Below are 20174 nucleotides of genomic sequence, written 5' to 3' on the forward strand. Positions count from 1 at the left end.
TGCAGCCACACCTGGCCTGACAGGTGTGTGCAAGTGCAGCCACACCTGGCCTGACAGGTGTGTGCATGTGCAGCCACACCTGGCCTGACAGGTGTATACATGTGCAGCTATACCTGGCCTGACAGGTGTGTGCATGTGCAGCTATACCTGGCCTGACAGGTGTATACATGTGCAGCTATACCTGGCTTAACAGGTGTGTGTGCAAACACACCTGGACTTTTACATGGGTGTGGGAATTCTAACTCAAGTAATCCTGCTTATTCAGCAAGCACTCTTAACTGCAAAGCCCTTCAAGTGAGTCCTTACCCTTACCACACTGCCACCACACTGCTAATGGAGACAGTCATTGCGCTGTGCTTCTACCAATAGAAAAGAATGTCTGTGTTTAGTAGGCATGTGTGTATGTGTGTGCACCTATGTGTGTACATGTCTGTGTACCTCTGTATGCATGTATACATGTATGTGCATCTATGTATAGCTGTTTGTGTACCTCTGTGTGCATATGCACATGTGTGCACCTATGTGTGTATATGTTCGTGTACCTGTATGTGCATGTGCACAGGTATGTGCACCTGTGTGTAGATGTTTGTGTACCTCTGTATGCATATGCACATGTGTGCAGCTATGTGTAGATGTTTGTGTACCTCTGTGTGCATGTGCACATGTGTGTACATGTTTGTATAGTTCTGTTTGCATGTGAGTGCATGTGTGTGTGCATGTGTGTCTGTTTACATGTGTGTGCATGTGTGTGTCTGTGTATGTGTCTGTCTATGTGCATGCATTTGTGTGTTTCCAGAATGTTCCTCCCCTGCTTGGTTAAAGCTCAGCAACGGGTCTGTGGGTACACCAACTCTATGCACCACCCCAGCACACATTGCCTGAGGATCCACCTAGGTCTTCATGTGCACTCTGGTTCACAGTGAGAATTCCCACACGTTGGAAGCCAAGATCACACGTCAAAGGGGAATTCCTCCTTGAGTCTGTTAACCTGCTCAGGGATCTACAGGGGCAGAAGTTCTGCCTCCTCCCCATGAGCTAAGACCGTTCTGTTTGTGGTACCTGACACCTCTGCCTGCCAAGGTGACACTGAGGGACAGGATGGGGGACACATCCCAGGACAGAACTTCCCACAGTCTACACTCTAATGATACCCACCAGAGGGTCTGAGGGTGGGTGGAAGACAAAGCGAGCCCCCCGCCCCAGTGAGCTCAGGGGCAGAACAGGACTTCAGGTCTCTAACCAAGGCTCAGGGCTGGGGTCACACTCACGTGCCACTCTGCACACGCACGGAAGACACCTTTTCCTGGTACCCGTGGGCGTGGAAGCTGGGCACATCGTCGTCTACAATCTCCATCTTCTTTCCAGTAAAGTTGGGGTTCTCATATAAGATGATCTTGTGCTCTTGGCTGTCCTGTGGACAGAGTAGGGGTGGGTGAAGCCTGGGACGCCCCTCCCATCCTGTCCCATTCTCTACCCGTCTCTGCCAATATGTCCACCTCCAGGTGGGGCTAGGGTCCTCCCTGGTGACTGGATGCCTAAGGAGCAGCTGACATGGGACAGACAAGCTCAGGTCCTGTGTTCAGGAACCTTTTGATTCTGAGACTCCAGGTTCCCTCCCTCGCCCTCCACTTCCTACTTCATAAACAGCAGCCATGGCTCAGCACTGCCTGAACACATGCAAGCATGCATGCAGGCTTCCATGGCACCAGCAGGCACAGGGTCTCCCAGCATCTCCAAACCTTCTGACCCAGTGACCAACTGCCCCAGTGACCTACTGCCCCAGTGACGTTTTTCTCGATTTATTATTCTATCCTTTCAGCAGTTTGTATCCCATGTGACACAGGACAGAACTGAGGCTCAGAAAGGTCAAGTCACTCGCCCAAAATTGCACAGCTGAGAGGAATAGAATCAGCACAAGAGCCCATGTCCGGGGAAGGTCCAGTGTTCTACCAAGCTCAGGGAGGTGCAAGTCTGGCTTTGGAAGGTTTAGGCACAAAACGGAGCATTTGCTGAGTCCTTTCCCTACCCGACAATCCACATGCTAGTAAGAATCAGAGGTAGACCAGAAGCTCACATTGCCTGAGTCTTCCCTTCCCTTCCCCCCTAGCCCCAGAATCTCCTTCATACTCATGATTGCTGACTGAGCCTGGCCCTAAGGAACATGGCCCACACAGGACAGCACAGTTGCCCCAGGAATGGCATCCCTGCCAGCAAGAACTAAAGTCCATTTTGCAGATGAGCAAACAGAGGCCCAAGGAGGCCAAAGGCCACAAATATGGTCCTTGGTCAAGCATAACTGAGTAATGTGTGTTGTAAGTCTTCTGGGCCCTGCTGTTCTGGCTCCCTGGTACAAGAGAAGGCATGAAGATGCTAAGGCGCTTACCACTTTGATGGGCCTCAGAGAACTGAGGGAGTCTGTCCTCCGGCTGCTGGTCCAGGAGTCCCAGCGTGGGTACTCGCCCTTTTCAAACACAAACTGCTCACCCTTGCAATTAGCCTGCTCGTAGCCCACCCAGCTGCAAAACACAAGGGCCAGTCAGTTCCTCTGCAGGCATCCTGCAGCAGGGCCGTGGTTACTCAACACAGCTGCACCGGCCCCACCTAAACCCAAGCACAGAGATCGTACATGCAAGATCACCAGGCCCTGCTGCCCTCATCACCTGCAGCCCTCAGGAGAATTAATCCTCACATCTGAAGAGCAGCTTGGTTATGGATGACTGTGCACACACACCCCATGCTCTAAGACCAAGAGGATTCTGGGAAAGTAGTAGCCAGCTTGTTCTGAACGCAGAACAAGAACCCCACAGCCCCGTCTAGTGACGCTGGCCGGTGTCCACAAGTGTGCATGCCTGAGCCTGGAGACTACAAGCCAACAGGGTGACCTCAGCCAGGCACGGAGTTTAGAGAGGTGAGTGCCATCGACTGGCCATTGAGCACAGCTCTGGACCATGAGGTCGCCCAAGTCACAGCTTCATCCACAGCAGGCTCCAGAATCGATTTTCCTATTGACTCTCTACTTGGCTTTCCACGAGACTCTAAGCATCTAGATTCATGGTAGAGAGATGATCAATACTGATAAGAAACAAGGCTGGAATCTAAAGAGGCTCGAGTCGCAACTCAAGCAAGCAACGGCAAGAACCTCCTGTGCATTCTAAATCACCTGCAACTGACTTGGAACAGCAGGTGACTTTGAGGCAGTGTGCAAAGTATCAGTGTCCCACTTCTCAGGGAAAAAAACTCAAGAAAATGAGTGTGTGCTTGCTTAGAACAGATGTGATTTCTCTCCAGATGTTTTCCACTGCTGATTATTTGAATCCCGGCACCTGTGGACTGGACAGGATTGACGGTAACCCTTGGGAGGACGTGACCCACAGAGGAAGGAGAAATAGGAAGGGAGGAAGCGGCAACCTCAAATGCCAAGTTTCTCTGGTTCAAGCAGGGCTGAACAAGCAAATGTTTACAACACTCAACAGCTGAGAGCTTGGACCTCCACCAGACAGGACCGGACAGATAAATTAGGGAACACATACAAAGACACCATACGTGATGACGGATGGTACAGGTTCACAAACTCAGCTGGATATAAATATGACCAGGAGATCTGGCTTGCGGTGGTATCATGAGCTCTGAGCCCAGGAGACTGAGGTGGGGTCTGAGAGCTACATCGAAAGTGTCCTTCTATGGGTTTGATGTGTAAGGACCTCAGGCTGTTCTGAAAGATGACTGTGGGAAGCATGACTTGTGACAACGGGTAAAGTCATGCTTTCTCCTGACATTTCACAACACTGCACAATATACCCAAATAGGATCTAAAAAACAAACAAAAAACAACAACAACAACCAAAAACCCACAAATACCCAGAAAGAAATCCAGATTTACAAAATCTTAACAATGAATACTTCTCACGGGTAAGCCACAGTTAAAATCGGGGGTAGGTGGACGAATCTTTGCTAAGTCATTCCTTCTTAATATTGCACATTTACTTTAAACAATGAGCAAGAATTAATTTTTTTCCTGGAGTCCCTGTACTGAGATAGTCCTGAGTTCAAACCCCACCTGGTCTAAGTAATGGGATCCCCCCACAAAAAGTAGACAAAAATGAAAATTTACAAAGTTCATTTAAAGGCTGGAGAGATGACTCAGCAGAACAAGAACCCCACAGCCCACGTCTAGTGGAGAGATGGCTGCTCTTCCAGAGGTCCTGAGTTCAATTCCCAGCAACCACATGGTGGCTCACAGCCATCTGTAATGGGATCCGACGCCCCCTTCTGGTGTGCCTGAAGACAGCTACAGTGTACTCATATAAAATAAAAAATAAATCTTAAAAAAAAGAAGTTAGCTTAAAAAAGACATATTCTGAGAAAGAGTATTAATGTATGTAAGATAGTTTATAAAACAGTTTTGAAGAGCAAGGGATATAGCTCATTGGTGGGGGTTTGCTTTGCAAAGACAAGGCCAGAGTGTCCATCCCCAGTAACACCACAACACACACACACACACACACCTGATCAAACACACAGAAACTTATTTTCAAAACTAAAAATGTGTTTGGGAAAACTCTCCCGTCAAATGGGAGATGAGACCAGAGGTTCTGCTCAAAGGCTGAAGACTGGAGTTCTCCTGGGGCGCAGCCTGGTTCCCTGCCCATGCTAAAAACTGCAGATGCTCAGACACGAGTGGATCACCCTCGGCAAATTCTCCTAAAACCTTCCAGGTGCAGGATTCCTGAACCATAGGACATACTGGCTTACTGACTTGCTGGGGTCACTGGCACCCCCAAACCGAGAAGTGCTGAGGGAGATGAGAGTCTCTATGGCTCTCATGCACCGCACTGTGTGGTGAAGAAGAGGTCCGCCCATAATTATATCCCTTCTCTCTTGAGCAGAGTGGGGGCCTAAAGTGTGATAGCCTAGTTGTGGACTACAAAAGAGACGAGTATCAAAGAGGGAAGTCTACGGCCAGACATCACACAGCCTGGAAGTTTCCTAACTGGGATTTGAACCCAGCTCTCTGCCAGAACCCAAATCTTACCCACCCACCCCCCACCACACAACCTAGGAGCACAGGAAGGTCAGATGCCCCATTCAATACCCTGATTGCCAGGCTCTGGAAGCCCCCAGGCTAGGTGGGACCACCCAGATACTCACGGTCCGGCCTGCACCAGGACAGAGCCCGCCTTCTCCATACCAGTCTCCTTCAGGTTGGGGCAGGGCCCGCTGAGCTCATGGGAATGGCCCTGGAAGTTCTCCTGTTCGAAGATGATGATCTGGGGAGAGCGGGGAGAGTTGAACAGGAGGTGAGCAGGCGCAGAGACCCTCAGGACTGTAAGCCTCTGCCTCAATGAGTCAGAACAGGCATAAAGCATGAGTGAGGACCTGAGACCTCAAGCCTGCTGGAGCTGCTCTCTGAGCCTCAGTTTACCTGTCGGTACAATGGGTTGGCAGAGCCAACCAGGGACTGGGAAGCTGTCAGGATGGCAGGCAGGATGGACAGCATTTGCTCAGTCATGACAGACATTGTGGTGCCCTTTCATTTATATCCGTGCTGGAGATGAAATCAAAGCCCCCACAACTTGTTCAGCAGCACACTCTACCCCTAAGCAAGACTGCAGCTTCCCCTAAGTACATTGACTAGGGCACCTGGTACAGACCAAGGCTGGGTACACGGCCTGGACTTGATGATGGAACAAAGACACGTGGACAGTATTCAAGCTGAGCATGAACACCAAACCTAGGATCCGGGTAAAAGGTAGCCTCGTGGCACAGGTTCTGGATATTCCAGATGCCGCTCCGTTCCCAGGAGGTGCAACAGCCCCCTCCACAGACATCACACAAACCCTCCATGTGTCTCCTGTGAACACACACATCCCTGAACCCTCAAGTCTCTTCCTGTGGAGGTCTTCGGGACTGCCGGGATCCATATGAGACAGATCTGAAAAGAAATCTTTGTCCTCACTTCACCCTGCCCTCGCATCAGCCCTTGGTAGGGGACCAGCAGAGACTCTGCAGAGGGAAGGGACTCACTGAAGGCCTTGCAGGCGTGAGCTAAACATGGACAGAGTCCGCGTTCACCCCTGCACTGAGAACTGGGAGCCTTCCCAGCCACTCATCTGTGTCCCTGGGAGATGGAAGCCTGCAGCCATTACTCCTTGAAAAAGTGGGCGGGGTGAGGGGTGGCAGCAGAGTCCTCAAGATCAGCACTGGCTGGAGAAAGCATTTCTGGTTCCCAGACCAGGGATTAGAGAGATAAAGGGAGCAAAGGGAGTGACCAGGAGAGCTCAGGGGCAGATTCCATGGGCTCAGGTCAGCCTTCATGGTCACTGACCGCTCTGGGCACAGCAGCGGAAGGCACGGGCTCTGTCTCCATGGCTCTGTGCAGCCCTGGGAGGAACTGGGCTTTTCAGTTCTCTACTGGGCAAACCAGGAAAAGTAGCTGTTTGCAGGAGCATTGAGAAGATGTAGACTATGCAAGTCAGGGGCTAAGGGGCCATTACCTGGCCTGGGATATGACTATCCTGGGGAGGGGCCAGTGGGGAAGGGGTCAGGCTCTCCATGCACCCTGGGTCCGAGGAGTGCTATAGCCTGCTGTCAGTGTGGGAAATACTGATGCTAATTATTATTATTATCATCATTATTATTACTATTACAGAGTCAATATTCTTTCCTATTGATCAACTCTTTAACCTTGCACTACCCAGTGCAGAAGCCCCACTGGATGTTGGCTCTGGAAATGAACTTGTCTCTAATGTGGGCTCTTCATGGGAAACACAGATTTGAAGACAGGCAGAGTTGGTGGACTGTTTAACAACAGAGAATATAAAAAAATTAATCACCCATTCCTTTTTTACAGTTTCCATTGTGACTCTTGAAAGATTTTGTTACGTGTGTGATTCATAGTCTCTATGTGACATCACTGTACATCTGTGACATCATAAAATGCATATGACATCACTTTGGATGCATGTGATGGCACAGTGTATTTATGACATCACAGAGCATGTGTGATGTCACAGCATGTGTTTGCGTGACATCACAGTGCTGAAGAGCTCTGCTCTGCAGCCAGCCACCTCATTTTCCTTCAAACTCACCCAATTTGTTGGCAACCTCAGGACCTTTGCACATGCTGTTTCCACCACTCCAGAGCCCTCACACATTCCCTCCCCCTACTTTCACATGGTTGCTCCCTCCCTTGATCCCAGTCACCTCCTCGGGGGTGGGAGGATCCCCACTAAGCACTAAGCTGATACTCCATTTGCTGGGTAGCCCAGCCCTAAGGATCCCCTTAACCTACTTAATTAATGTCTGATGCCTTTTACTCCTCGAGGCTACTGTTCACCTGCTGGCTGTTGTCACTTAGTGAAAATGAAGCTCATGGGGATGGAATGAGGAGGTGGGGCTGGATGAGACTGGGTGTGACCAGCCTCTGAGGTTGGGATAAGCTCCGCCCCCTCCGAAGTGTGGGAGTCTGAAATCAAAGCAGACAGCCTTAGCAGCATCAGGAGTGGGGGACAACAATGCCTCTCCCATGCCTCTCCAGGTGGAGGCTAAGCCTGGTTTCTGGGACCATACAACTGTTCTATGTGTAACCCCTCGTTGTGTAAGGCTGATGGTGTTCAGAGAGGTCAAACCATCAGCCAGGGTCATACAGCAGGGAGTGGGGCTAGAATCTTCTCCGGGTTGGCACCCAGTCTCCGCCAGAGTCCCGGGGAGTCCTGTGGGGCAGCAGATAAGCAGAGAAATGCAACTCTAAAGTCAGAAGCAGATGCTGGACATGTGCATGGGGGTGGGCACAGGGAATCGGCCCCAGGTATGCAGCTCGAGGAGACCGAGTCTCCTGAGGAACGGGGTGGAGAGAGAGCACCAGAAGGAGGAAGCTGACTTCGCAGGGAGAAGTGAGCATGCAGAGGTTGCCTGCCCCTCCCTCCAGCAGAGTACCCACCTTGGGGTTAAGGGGCTGGGGCTTGCCTGCCTGTGTCTGGTGGTCTGAGGCCATGGTGGACTCTCTGGTGTCGAGGTGACCTGAAAGAAAGGCTGCGTGAGGACCTTGCTGGTCCTTGGCTTCAAGCTGCCAGAGGACGTCTGGGCCAACCCTGGTCCAGTCCTCAGCCTTCTTCTTCTCTTTGGCCCAGTTTCAGGTTGTTCTGGAAGCAGCCGCCTGGCCTCTGCCCTTGCCTTCCATATGAATCCAGTTCAGCTCTTAGCAGAAGAGTCCCTCTTCTCTCCCATGGTCTCTCTCCAGCCCTATGGAGTCATGTCAGAAGGCTTCCCCGCGACCACTGTCTGCTCACCAAACTCTCTACCTTTAGGTGCTGGACTCACTTGGGCTAGCCCAAGTGCTTGTTCTGCCATTCAGCAGCTAAAGGGCCGCCCACACGTCCCATCCTCTCCTTGTGCCTCAGTTTACCACTCTGTACAGCAGGGGAGTCATAGAGTTACCTCACCCTCTCTGAACCTGGACTCCATATAACTGTGCGCATCTGACAGGGCCCTGGAAGGCACACTCTGCACCCAGGAAGGGACAGCCAGGGTGGCATGGTTAGGACATTTGCAGCAGATTTAGTGACCCTGAAATCACAGCACTCAGGAACACGCACAGCCAAGGTTAGCCCACAAGTTTCCCCCAAGGCTGGCCCAAGGAAGCATTTTAAAAACAAAAGTGCTGAGAATCTGGTTAATATATTAATGAGTATCCTTGTCCAGGTACTGGCTATACACTGGGCCAGTCTACTAGATTGCTTCCTAACCCATAGCAGAGGGGGTTTGATGACCCCCTCTCCCCATTTAACAGAAGGGAAAACTGAGGCCAAGTGCTGAAGTCTCTCCTCCACGCTTTCCAACAAGGATGAAAGAAGAGCAAAGGGCAGAGCAAGCAGCAGAAGCCTCCTTACCAGATCTCCAGCCCCCGAGAGTGCCGTGAAGCCAGGCTGGTGGGAGGTGGTATTTATACCTTCCCCAGGGGATCTGGTGCCAAGATGGGTGACCGCTGTGTCCCTGCAGAAAACAGGGTGAGAATGCGGGCTAAGCCGACACCAAAGCCCAGGTCAGCAAATGCCCACAGACATTGTGTCTCCACACAATAATGTCATTAGCTTTCAGATTCGGCTGCGCCAGTGTGTCAGGAGGCTGGGCAAGGGGATGCCCACTTTGCAAGCATCAGCCGTCCCCATGCCAGGACGGGGCCATGCCAGGTTCACGGGTGCAGTCACCAGGCCTGGGGCACAGTAGGCAGAGGGCTTCTCCGGGTCCAGCAAGCCGACTTTAGCAAGAGGCCAACAGTCATTCATCCACCCACCCATCCACTGTGCTTGTTAGTTTTATGTCAACTTGACAGAAGCTAAAGTGATTTGAAAGAAGGGAACTTCAATTGAGAAAAAGCCTCCATGAGATCCAGCCGTAAGGCATTTTCCCAATTAGTGATTGATGGGGGAGGACCCAGCCCATTGTGGGTGTGGCCAGCCCATTGTGGGCGGGGCCATTCCCTGGGCTGGTGGTCCTAGGTTCTAAAAGAAAGCAGGCTGAGCAAGCCATGGGGCGCAAGCTGGTAAGCAGCGCCCCTCCATGGCCTCAGCTCCTGCCTCCAGGCTCCCGTCCTGACTTCCTCCCAGATGGAAAAGTGCTGTGGAAGTGTAAGCCAAATAAGCCCTTTCTTCCTCAACTTGCTTTGGCCAAGGTATTTCATTACATCAAAGGAAACCCTGTGACTAAGGCAACCCACTCATAGCACATGAAACTCAAGAAGAAGGAAGACCAAAGTGTGGATACTTCGCTCCTTCTTAGAAGGGGGAACAAAATACCCATGAAAGGAATTACGGAGACAAAGTTCGGAGCAGAGACTGAAGGAATGACCATCCAGAAACTGCCCCACCTGAGGATCCATCCCATAAACAACCACCAAACCCAGACACTATTGCAGATGTCAACAAGAGCCTGCTGACAGGAGCCTGATACAGCTGTCTCCTGAGAGGCTCTGCCAGTGCCTGACTAATACAGAGGTGGATGCTCACAGCCATCCATTAGACAGAGGAGCTAGAGAAAGGACCCAAGGAGCTGAAGGAGCTTGCAGCCCTATAGGAGGAACAACAATATGAACTAACCAGTATCCCCATAGCTCCCTGGGACTAAACCACCAATCAAAGAAAACACACGGGGCGGGGGGAGACTCATGGCTCTAGCTGCATATGTAGCAGAGGATGACCTAGTTGGTCATCAATGGGAGGAGAGGCCCTTGGTCCTGTGAAGGTTCTATGCCCTAGTATAGGGAAATGCCTGGGCCAGGAAACAGGAGTGGGTGGGTTGGGGAGCAGGGGGAGGGGGAGAGGATAGGGGGTTTTCGGAGGGGAAAAAAAACAGGAAAAGGGATTACATTTGAAATGTAAATAAAGAAAATATCTAATTAAAATAAAAAGACAACCCACTCATATGTTCATCATTGATCCAGCCATCTGACTATATACCTCTTCAACCCCAGTTCATTAATATACTTATATATCGTGTGTTAAGCCCTGAGTTGGATCCTGTAGCACTGCACAACAGGAATGCATACCTGTAACCCCAGAAATGGGAAGGCAGAGGCAAGAGGATCAGAAAGTCAAAGTCATCCTCGGCTACATGTCTAGGCCATCCTGTGCTACATAAGACTCTGTGTTTTAAAACATACTTACTTTGGTTGCAATAAAAAAAAAAAATCAAGTTGGAACTCATGGAGAAGCTCCATCCCTGCTGGTGTGTCAAAAGCACCATGCAAGCCACTGCAAGGAAAATGATCAATGATCTTACCTGTTGGGTAGACTACGGTACAATCAATGCAATGTAAGTGTACCATGATACAATCTGTCAGGAGTCTACAGGTGCAGGAGTGGTGTGATTGTTGTGTGGTAACCAACTGCTCTCCCACTATCTGCTCCATAGAAGGAAGTTCATGCCCAGTACTGTAAACGTGGCCTGGAGGGTCATAGAGGGGAACCATTGTTCTGCTAGATGGTGTAACCAACTTGCCTAAATGTTTATAGGTATACCCGTAGACCTGAGCTCTTGACTTGAGTCAAGGAAGCTTCCTCCAGTGAGCAGACATCAATGGAGAGCTCCGCCCTAAATGGAACAGCTCTACCTCCTCACTCAAGGCTCAGGAACATCAGGGAAGAGGGATGAGGAGAATGAGAGAGTCTGAGGATGGGGAAAAGAGCTGTAAAGTGTCCTGTGGACATGACATGGCCATTGAATGCATGAACTCACAGCAGCTGTGGTTCCAAGGCCAAGCCAGGCAGCAATTCAGGGTGATGGGAGGAATGTATGAAGTGCCAATCCTCGCTGAAGAGCTACTGGGTTTGGTGACTGCAAGAGAAGGGGGAGTCTTGTTTCATTCATTGTGTGGCTACTGGTGGGTTGCCATCATCCTGGTGACATCTTAATGTCAACTTCATACAATCTAGAGCAGTGGTTCTCAATCTGTGGGCCAAGACCCCCCTTGGCAGCCTCTGTGTCCAAAACTATTTGCATTATGACTGATAACAGTAGCAAGATCACAGTTACGAAGTAGCAACCCAGATAATTTTATGGTTGAGGGGGTTACTACAATGTGAGGAACTGTATTAAAGGGTCTCAGTATTAGGAAGGTTGAGAACCAATGTTCTGGAGTCACCTGAGAAGAGGGAACTTAAAAACTGCCTTCATCAGGTTAACGTATCTGTGGGAGATTGTCTCGATTGCTCATGTCAGAGGACACAGCCCACTGTGGTGGTTCCCTCTCCTGGCACCACCGGAGCTGTATCAGAATGGCAGCAGAGAGAGCCAAAGGGCCATCCAGCAAGCACCCTCCCCAGCCCCACCCCACTCCCACCCCCACCCCTGGGTGAATTCCTGCCCTGACTTACTCAATGACTGGCTGTGGCTGAAAGTCCAAGACGGAATAAATGCTTTCTTCCCTAAGTTAGAGTGTTTTATCCCAGCAACAGATAAGCAAACTAGAACACCCATGTAAAAACAGACAAACACATCATCCCATTAGTATGCAAACGTGCTTTTATTTATAATAAATCCCAAATTTGCGAGCGCGGGATTTTGTGATTCCTCGGGAAACATTTGACAATTTTATGTACCTGTAGAACCGCCCTTTCCCATCACACACAAACAGGGATCCTGGGTAGAAAATGTCTCAGAAGCCTTGGCTAACTCCACAGCCCTCCTCCCACCTTCCCTGCAATCAACGTTTTCTTCTTCAAATCAGAAGAGGGTGGGGCTGGATACCTGGCGCATGGCTGTTAGAGAGTTGTTGTCAGTCCTCAGAGGAGCCATCCTGGAAGCCGTCACAGAAAGCACTTAGTGTGGCCTCAGCCCTGAAGATGTTCATTGTTGTCACACTTGGGCTAAACACTGTTTTCTGAGATGTAGATGTTTCGTTGTTTTGGGCTGTCAAAGGAAGATGTGCTGGGATCCAGTAGCCTGAACCTTTGTACCCAGCTGATCATCCATTCATTTCACAGAGCCTACTGAGGACTCGCTGTGAGCAAACTCACATCCCCTCCCCAATCTGGGTGCGGCTCACAGCTGACAGGTCCACAAGCTCTCCAAAGCCCTTTGCTGTGGTGGACAATGGGCTCAGTGTGAGCCAAGCTATTGCTAGCTACCTCTGCACCTTCTGGACATGCATAGACTCAGCCCATAGTAGGTCCTTAGAAAATAGGTGTTGTCTGACTTAGAGAGGAGGTTCTACGAGAAGGAGATGTCTAGTGCTCCAGGTTGGACTCTTTATTGGGGACTTGGGGATATCACAGGTAAAACACAGATTGTGTGCATTTGAGAGCAGGTTGTCATTGGGGCTTCCCAATATCAGTTCATGGGTATGTTAGGCCATGTGGCTCCTTCTAACCAAATATCCATGTCTCACGCCAGTTCCAAGTGAACTCTTTAAAGGCTTCCTCCTCCTGTGTGTTCCTCAGATGGTAGCACGGTGGGAAGGCAGAGTTTCTGCCCTGAGCACACATGCGTAGCCAAGCTCCTGCTGACCGGGACAGTGGTACAAGGGAGAGAAACAAGGGCATTGAAGCTAACTTGACCGAGGCCCAGCCCAGAAGGAAGGCCTCACCTTCAGGGGCCATGAAGACAGCAGGCCTTGGTGTCTTTTTTTGGACAAACACAGCGTAGACCTTGGATGCAGAGCAGCAGGCAGTCAAAATATCTCTTAGATCATCCAACTGGGAGGAATTTTTAAATCTATCCAAAGGGACAGTTACCTGTGAGTGCTATTTGCAATATCCCTTGGTGTTTTGAAATAAAAATCAACTATAACCCACCTGCACAGGAATTTTCCAAATAAATCGGGGAAGATGCCCTTAACTATATTGTAAAGAATAGCATGATACAATGTTGCAATAGCTAAGGGCTCAGATAAAGCAGAGACAGGGTGAAGAGAAAGGCACCCACCTACTTTTAACTGTAATTGTAAAGACTGATGTGAAACAATGTTGCAATAGTTTGCCTTTGACAAAGCTTGGGCAGACTTAGGTTTCTGTTTTCAGCCGGCACAGCATTTGGCTAGGACGTTATTATTTAGGGAATGTATGTTGGTCTCTCCCTACCCTAGGCAGAAAGCATTTGCTCAAACACTGTGAGGGAAAATGCCTGGGCGCCAGGATTTGCCAAAGCAATGAGAAGGTTCTACCCCAGGGGTGAGCAGCCTGGGCTGTTGAAGTTTACTGATAGGTCCTCATCAAGAATCCCCAGAGCCAGCTGCCCAGCTGCAGAGAGCTCTGAGGCCCCAGCCTGAGGCACAGTGGATGCTCACTGCACATCCAGTGCAGGCATGGCTGCCTCAGGAGTACGGCACAGCAGGAGCAGCCCCTTTGTGAGGACAGGGAACTTTGGAACAGCCCAGGAGCCCTGGTCCTCCCCTTGAAAGCTGTGCATGTTGCCTCTCTGCACCACTGTTTCTCTACAAATAAGAATGGCTTCAGCTAGGGCAGCCTTGTACTCTGGTGGCTTGCTTCCTCCCTCTGCCTCCAACAGGGCATGGCACTTGCTACGTAAATGAATGGCAATGGGGTTAAGTGACTGATAGGAGAATACAGGAAAATGAATGACACAGGGAAGGGTGGGGAAAAAAAGGATGGGTAGAAGGACAGATGAACGGATGGGTGGTAGGAGGATGGATAGGTAAGATATGAATAGAGGATGCATTGATGGATGGATGGATGATAAATGAATAAATGGGTGGATGAATGCATGGATGGATGGATTGATAAATGGATAGATGGATACATGGATGGATGGATGGATGGATGGATGGATGGATGGATGGATGGATGGATGGATACATGGATGGATGGATGGATACATGGATGGATGGATAGATACATGGATGGATGGATGGATGGATGGATGAAAAGACAGTTGGTAGCAAGGATATAACTGATGTAATGAAGAAAATACAGAAGAAAGAAGGAACAGTGGATGACAGGTGAGTGGGTGGGCAGATAGATAGGATAGATGGAAAGACAAGTAATGAATGGATGCGGGCATGGGTAGACAGATGGGTGATTAGATGGATGGATAGGTAAGTGGGTGGGTAGAGGGATGAATAAATAAATGGGTGGCTGGCTAGCTGGATGAGTGGGTGGGTGGGTCAGTGGATAGGTGGATGATCACATGTATGGATGGGCAGATGAACAGATAGCCAGCTATTCAGATGCGGGCAGTGGTGGCAGAAGTCAGCTTGGGGTAGAGGGTATGTGAAATCAGCTGACAGGACTGGATTGGGACCTAGACACACCCCTCCTCCCCTCCTTGCAGGTAGGTCTTGGCCCCCGCACCCATCCCCCCTACAGGAAGTGACACAGACAGAGCTGCGTGGCTGGTGGGCTTTATTGAGCAGGTTCAGGAAGGGGACACAGGCCGTTGACTCCCGGAGTCCTCAGCTGCTCAGGAAGCAGCCGCGCTTATGCCACTTCTGGTCGCGGATGCGGCGCACCGACTGCAGCTGCGGCTGGTTGGCGTCCCACTCATTCCAGTGGCGGAACTCGCCCCGCTCGAACACGTACTGGCGCCCGCGGTAGCCTGGGAACTCGTAGCCCACCCACCTGCCGAGAATAACAGAGTAAGGCGAGGCGTGTTTCTCCGGAGCCCTTTAAAGCTCTCTAAAGCCTGTGTTTGCTTTGCTCTTCACCGGCCTCTGGTCCCCAGGTCCCCTGAGATGAAGATAACCATCTACCTTTCTTAAAGTTTCCTTTGCCTCACCTCTCCGTAGCCTTCCACTCTCCAGCCCTTCATCCCTCTGCCTGGCTAAGTCTGAGCCTTTGCAGCTGCCACTGCTTCTGACTAGAATGTCTTTACCTGATCTTCTGTCTCCTTGATACGGGAGTTGGGTCACACATAACCCTGAGACTCTCGGAGACAGCTTCCTCCAGCGTACCCATTACACTTGCATCAAATATCTGAGAGAAGGGCTGCACAGCTCCAACTGACCACAGAACCCCTCTCTCTCCCTGACGTCCCGGATGCTCAGGAAAAAAGCTACTGAGTGCATTCACAGGGTCATCCTTCCCGGCTCGATCCCAGGTTCAAACCCACAAGGGGGGGGGGGGAAAGGGCAAGGTCACCCCGAGGTTTCATTAGCAGGAATAGCAAGTCTGATCACAGTTAGGCTCACTCCAGACCCTGATAATAGCAGAGCTTTGAGATCTCCATCACCTCGAGAATTAGCTCTAGGGCTGGGGAGTTGGACATCTGGGTGGAGACCATGCAGTGGAGGCTAATCACTCCACTGAGATAGAGCAAAGCTGTCTAGGAGTCTAGGCTGCCCAGAATCCTCAGTGGAGCAGGAGTGCAGTGCTGGAGCATTCTGGGATGCAGGGGGAGGGGGCAAAGAGAGCATAAGGAGGGAAGAGAGGAGGAAGGCAAGGAGAATAGGGAGAGAAAGAGAAAGAGAGGCAGGGACAGAGAAAGAGAAACAGAGAGAGAGAAGAGAGAGGGAGAGGGAGGAGAAAGGCAGAGACAGAGACACAAAGAGAGGCAGAGACAGAGAAAGAGAAACAGAGAGAGGGGGGGAGGGAGAGAGAGAGAGGCAGAGACAGAGACACAAAGAGAGGCAGAGACAGAAAGAGACAGAGAGAGAGAAGAGGGGGGAGAGAGAGAAAGAGAGGCAGAGACAGAGAGACAGAGACACACAGAGAGAGACACAGGATTTCTCATGCAGCCCTGGCTGTCTTGGAACTTGCTCTGCAGACCAGGCTGAACTTGGACTCGCAGAAATCCACTTGCCTCTGCCTCCCAAGTGGTCAGTGTAAAGGTGTGCACCAGCACGCCCTTACTGCAGCTCTTAGACTTTTGAGGAACAGCCTGACTCTGGAGCCAGGTCTCTTTCAAACTCCTCCTGCCTAGCCTCCCAGGTGCTAGGATCATGGACTATCACACCCTCCACCACACGGGCTTGGAGTGAGGATGGGTTCAGAAAGCTGACTGAGTCACGTGTATGTGGAGCTGGCAGCCAGCTGTGGCGAAGGCTGGTGCTGAAGGAGAGGCCACCAGAGGATGGAGCTGGAGCAGAGCGGGGTGGGGATTTCCTTACGTCCCGTTGATGACACGGATGCTGGCCACACGGTCCTGGAAACCATGGGCCCACAGGCTGGGCACATCATCATCTACGATCTCCATCTTGCGCCCACTGAAGGCTGGGTTCTCAAACAGGTGCAGCTTGTGGTCTGGGCCGTCCTGAGGGTGAAGGTCAAGGGTGAGGGGTGTCAAGGGTGAGTGGGGACCTCACACCCAGAACAGCAAGAATGGAGTCACCCCAACTCTCAGCAGGAGAGAGGGACTCAAGGGACATCCCAGAGCTGAGCGAGACAGAAGAAGGGGGCTGGACGGATCTCTTCCAACCAATTATCACCACCAGAAAGGGAAAGTGAGGCTCAAAGGGGACTACAAAGACTTAGGCTCTAGACCCCTCTTCTAGGTTGACTCTGTTGTCAACTTCCTGGCTTCCATTCCCCGTGTTGTTGAGAAAACACTCTGTTCAGACACTGGAAGGAGGGGCTGGGCGGCTTCTGTGTTGATGGAGCAGATGAGGCATGGATACTGTCCCCCTTAGGATGTGCCAGGGAAGAGTGGGGGCTGTCGTGAAGTGGTTTTCTGTGTTTCTTTGAATAGTTTGATCTGAGTCAGAACTATGAGGCTTCTCAGGTTAACCAGGCTACTCCAAAGGGGTCCAGGGTCATGTCCACTAGTTCAGGACAAGGACTCTGGTGTCCTTCCCTGGTACCCACTCAAGAGCCAGATTCTTCTTCTTCTTTTTTTTTTTTTTTTTTAAGATTTATTTATTTATTATATGTAAGTACACTGTAGCTGTCTTCAGACACTCCAGAAGAGGGTGTCAGATCTCGTTACGGATGGTTATGAGCCACCATGTGGTTGCTGGGATTTGAACTTTGGACCTTCGGAAGAGCAGTCGGGTGCTCTTACCCACTGAGCCATCTCACCAGCCCGAGCCAGATTCTTCTTGCTCTAAACCATTGTTGAGGTCAGAATCTGAGGCCCACCCAAGCAGAGTCACAGTGGCAAAACTGACCCATGCACACACACTCGTGCATTCACGACATCTTGGATAGATGGATGCACACACACACACACACACACACACACACACACACACACTCACACACACGGATAGCAATAGCCCTGACTTACAATGTGCAAAGGACGGAGGGACAGGAGAATGTCACTACGTCGGCTGCTGGACCAGGCATCCCAGCGAGGGTAGTCCCCCTTCTCCAGAACAAACTGCTCCCCACGAAAGGCCCTGCGCTCGAACGCCAGCCACCTGAGAGTGTGGAGGGAAACAGGGTCGCCTCTGGTGTGGCTGAGCAGGGACCCACATGCAGGGGAAAGAACAGGAACCTCACACCTTCCCTATCCCTGTCCCTGACCCAGTACAGACCCCTGTGCCTGCTGTAGGAAGGCTCTGGGGACTCATTGGTACTGATGCCCTGCACCTGGAGCCCCTCAAGGACATGCTGAGAATCTATGTGCACCACGTTTGGGAGGAGGTTTAGAAAGTCCCCCACAAAAGATCGATGGGTAGGGGACTAGAGCTCAGTGGTTAAGAGCATTGGCTGTTGTTACAAAGGACCAGGGTTCAAGTCCCAGCACACACACATGACAGCTCATGACCATCTGAGCTCCAGTTCTAGGGTATCTAGTGCTCTCTTCTGGCCACCAAGGGTACTGCATGCACTTAGTGCAGAGGCATGCATGCAGACAAAACACTCACATACATAAAATAAAAATGAATAAAACTTAAAAAAAAAAAAAAAACCTTCTCTTTCTCCTCTAGGCACAGCACTGTCCTCAGATGAGGAGACACAGCTGGCAGGCATGCCCGAGAACGCAAAGTCCCATAGCATAGACTCAGTCTGAGGGTCAGAGCTCAGGGCACAGCGCAGAGCCTGCTGCTCGAGGGGAGGGCAGGTTCGGGACATCTAGGTTTTCTTGCCTCAGTTCCCCCCCCCCCCCCGCTATGCCAGCGAAAGGAAGGGGGCGTGGCTTTCGCAGGACAAGGATTCATGATATAAGTCAAGTGAAGCTTTGCAGGATCATAATTCCTACAGTTATTTAACAGTAAGTCCCGTTTCTATTAATACGATTTTCTTTTTAATTTTTAATAACCTTCTATCTATGTGAGTGTTTTGTTTGCATGTATGCCTGTGCACTTTGTGTGTGTCTGGTGTCTGCTTAGATTAAAGGAGGGTGTGGGACCCTCTGGAACTGGAGAAACAGGCAGTTGTGAGTGCCACGTGGGTGCTGAGACTCGAACCCAGGTCCTCTGCAAGAACAGTACGTGTTCACAACTGTTGAACCATCTCTTCAGCCCCCTTTTACATAACTGTGCACAGCTGGTGTTAACTTTGAGCTGGACACCAGCTGGCCTCCTTCCTGTTCCTGCCAGACACCACAGAACTCTAAAGCCTGTCGTTTTATGGATGGGGAAACTGAGGCAAAGCTAGGCAAGGGCCCGGGGCAAATCTGGGGCTGGGTTGGGCCTCACATTGCAGGAGGCCAGGGCAGTGGGAGCTGCCCAGGTACTCACGGTCCAGACTCCACTTGGATGGAGCCCACCTTCTCCAGCAGGCTGTCCGTGAGGTTGGGACACTCCGCCGAGAGCTCGCATCGCTTGCCCTGGAAGTTCTCCAACTCGTACACCGTCACCTGGATGAGCAGAGGTGAGAACCTCAGCCTCTGCAGGGCTCCAAAGTCCGAGTCCTTCCGCGAAACAGCAGGAAGCCCCTCCACCCCGACCTGCTTCCCCCCCCCCCCGCCTCGCCAAGGTGAAACACGCAGTCTGCACCGCCCCCTGGTGGCCTCAGTGAGCAATTGCAATAATGCCCTGCTGAAAATCACCAGGGCATCAGCCTCAGAAATGTTCCTCAGAATGTTCCTTCACGCCATCCACGGTCAGATGTTCCCTCCGAAGCCTCAGCATAGCTTGGGACGGACAGAGCGAGTGATGCCACACTCCCCCCATCCCCAGCCATGCTCCGGCCACCCGCTTTATCACGTGACGATTCTAGGGCCGAAGACAGCAGGCATCGCTTCCATTTTTTATTTTTGTTTTGTTTTGTTTTTTAAAGATGAAGCTGTCAGCACCCAGAGACACCAAGCAACTCAAGCGAGGTCACACAGGAAAGGCGGAGCTTGAAGACCACATTCCCTGAAGCCTGGTGCCCGGGAACTCACTGGGGCAGTTGTAGCCCCCAGCCCTAGGCTCTAGGTCCCATCAAGACCCAGCCAGGTACCTTGTAACTGCCCCCAAGGCCTCCGTGGCTCTTGCCGGCTGCAGCCTGCTCAGGTGCTCCGTGCTGCTCCGCCATCTCTCCAGGAACACTTCTGCCTCAAACCGGAGGAGAACCAACCAGGTCACCAGCTGCGGCAAGCAGGATCAGGGACTGGTGGGTCCACACCCAAACAGCACTGAGGACCAAGATCTATAGTCAGTCAACAAACACCTCCTGGACACCTGCTTTGGGCCATGCATCTGGGCCAGTCAGTGGGACTGGGGAATCCCAGAGGCCCAGTAATTGCGAGACCAGTTTACTGAGAACACAGGGAAGAAAGGACTTAAACTGGGTGACACCCTCCCCCGTCCCCACACACACCGAAATGCCCCCTGTACAGGGCTGGACATCTCTATG

General features: G+C 51.2%; 2 protein-coding genes across 3 annotated transcripts in view; both read right to left on the reverse strand.

Moving 5' to 3' along the window:
- The window catches only part of Crybb2 (crystallin beta B2), a 21617-nt gene extending 1976 nt beyond the window's left edge, over positions 1-19641 (reverse strand). Inside the window, exons 1-6 of one of the 2 annotated variants that reach the window (XM_021186601.1) lie at positions 9289-9348; positions 8889-8991; positions 7940-8019; positions 5149-5267; positions 2384-2516; positions 1269-1411 (exon numbers count right to left, since the gene is read on the reverse strand). In XM_021186601.1, coding sequence (XP_021042260.1) covers positions 1269-1411; positions 2384-2516; positions 5149-5267; positions 7940-7993 — 449 coding nt within the window. In that variant the 5' untranslated portion in view covers positions 7994-8019; positions 8889-8991; positions 9289-9348. Of the gene's footprint in view, positions 1-1268; positions 1412-2383; positions 2517-5148; positions 5268-7939; positions 8020-8888; positions 8992-9288; positions 9349-13785; positions 13803-19629 lie in introns of those variants that run through there. The other variant, XM_021186602.2, reaches the window with a different exon arrangement.
- Crybb3 (crystallin beta B3) lies at positions 14839-19950 on the reverse strand. Its single transcript, XM_029533616.1, has 5 exons — positions 19779-19950; positions 19073-19191; positions 17674-17806; positions 16559-16701; positions 14839-15071 (listed from the first exon to the last, which is right to left on the reverse strand). Exons 1-5 carry the CDS (start codon positions 19851-19853, stop codon positions 14906-14908), a joined length of 636 nt encoding a protein of 211 aa, XP_029389476.1. The 5' UTR covers positions 19854-19950; the 3' UTR covers positions 14839-14905.
- Positions 19951-20174: the final 224 nt, after the last annotated feature.

This window comes from Mus pahari, chromosome 23, assembly GCF_900095145.1.
Source record: "Mus pahari chromosome 23, PAHARI_EIJ_v1.1, whole genome shotgun sequence".
NCBI lineage: Eukaryota > Metazoa > Chordata > Mammalia > Rodentia > Muridae > Mus > Mus pahari.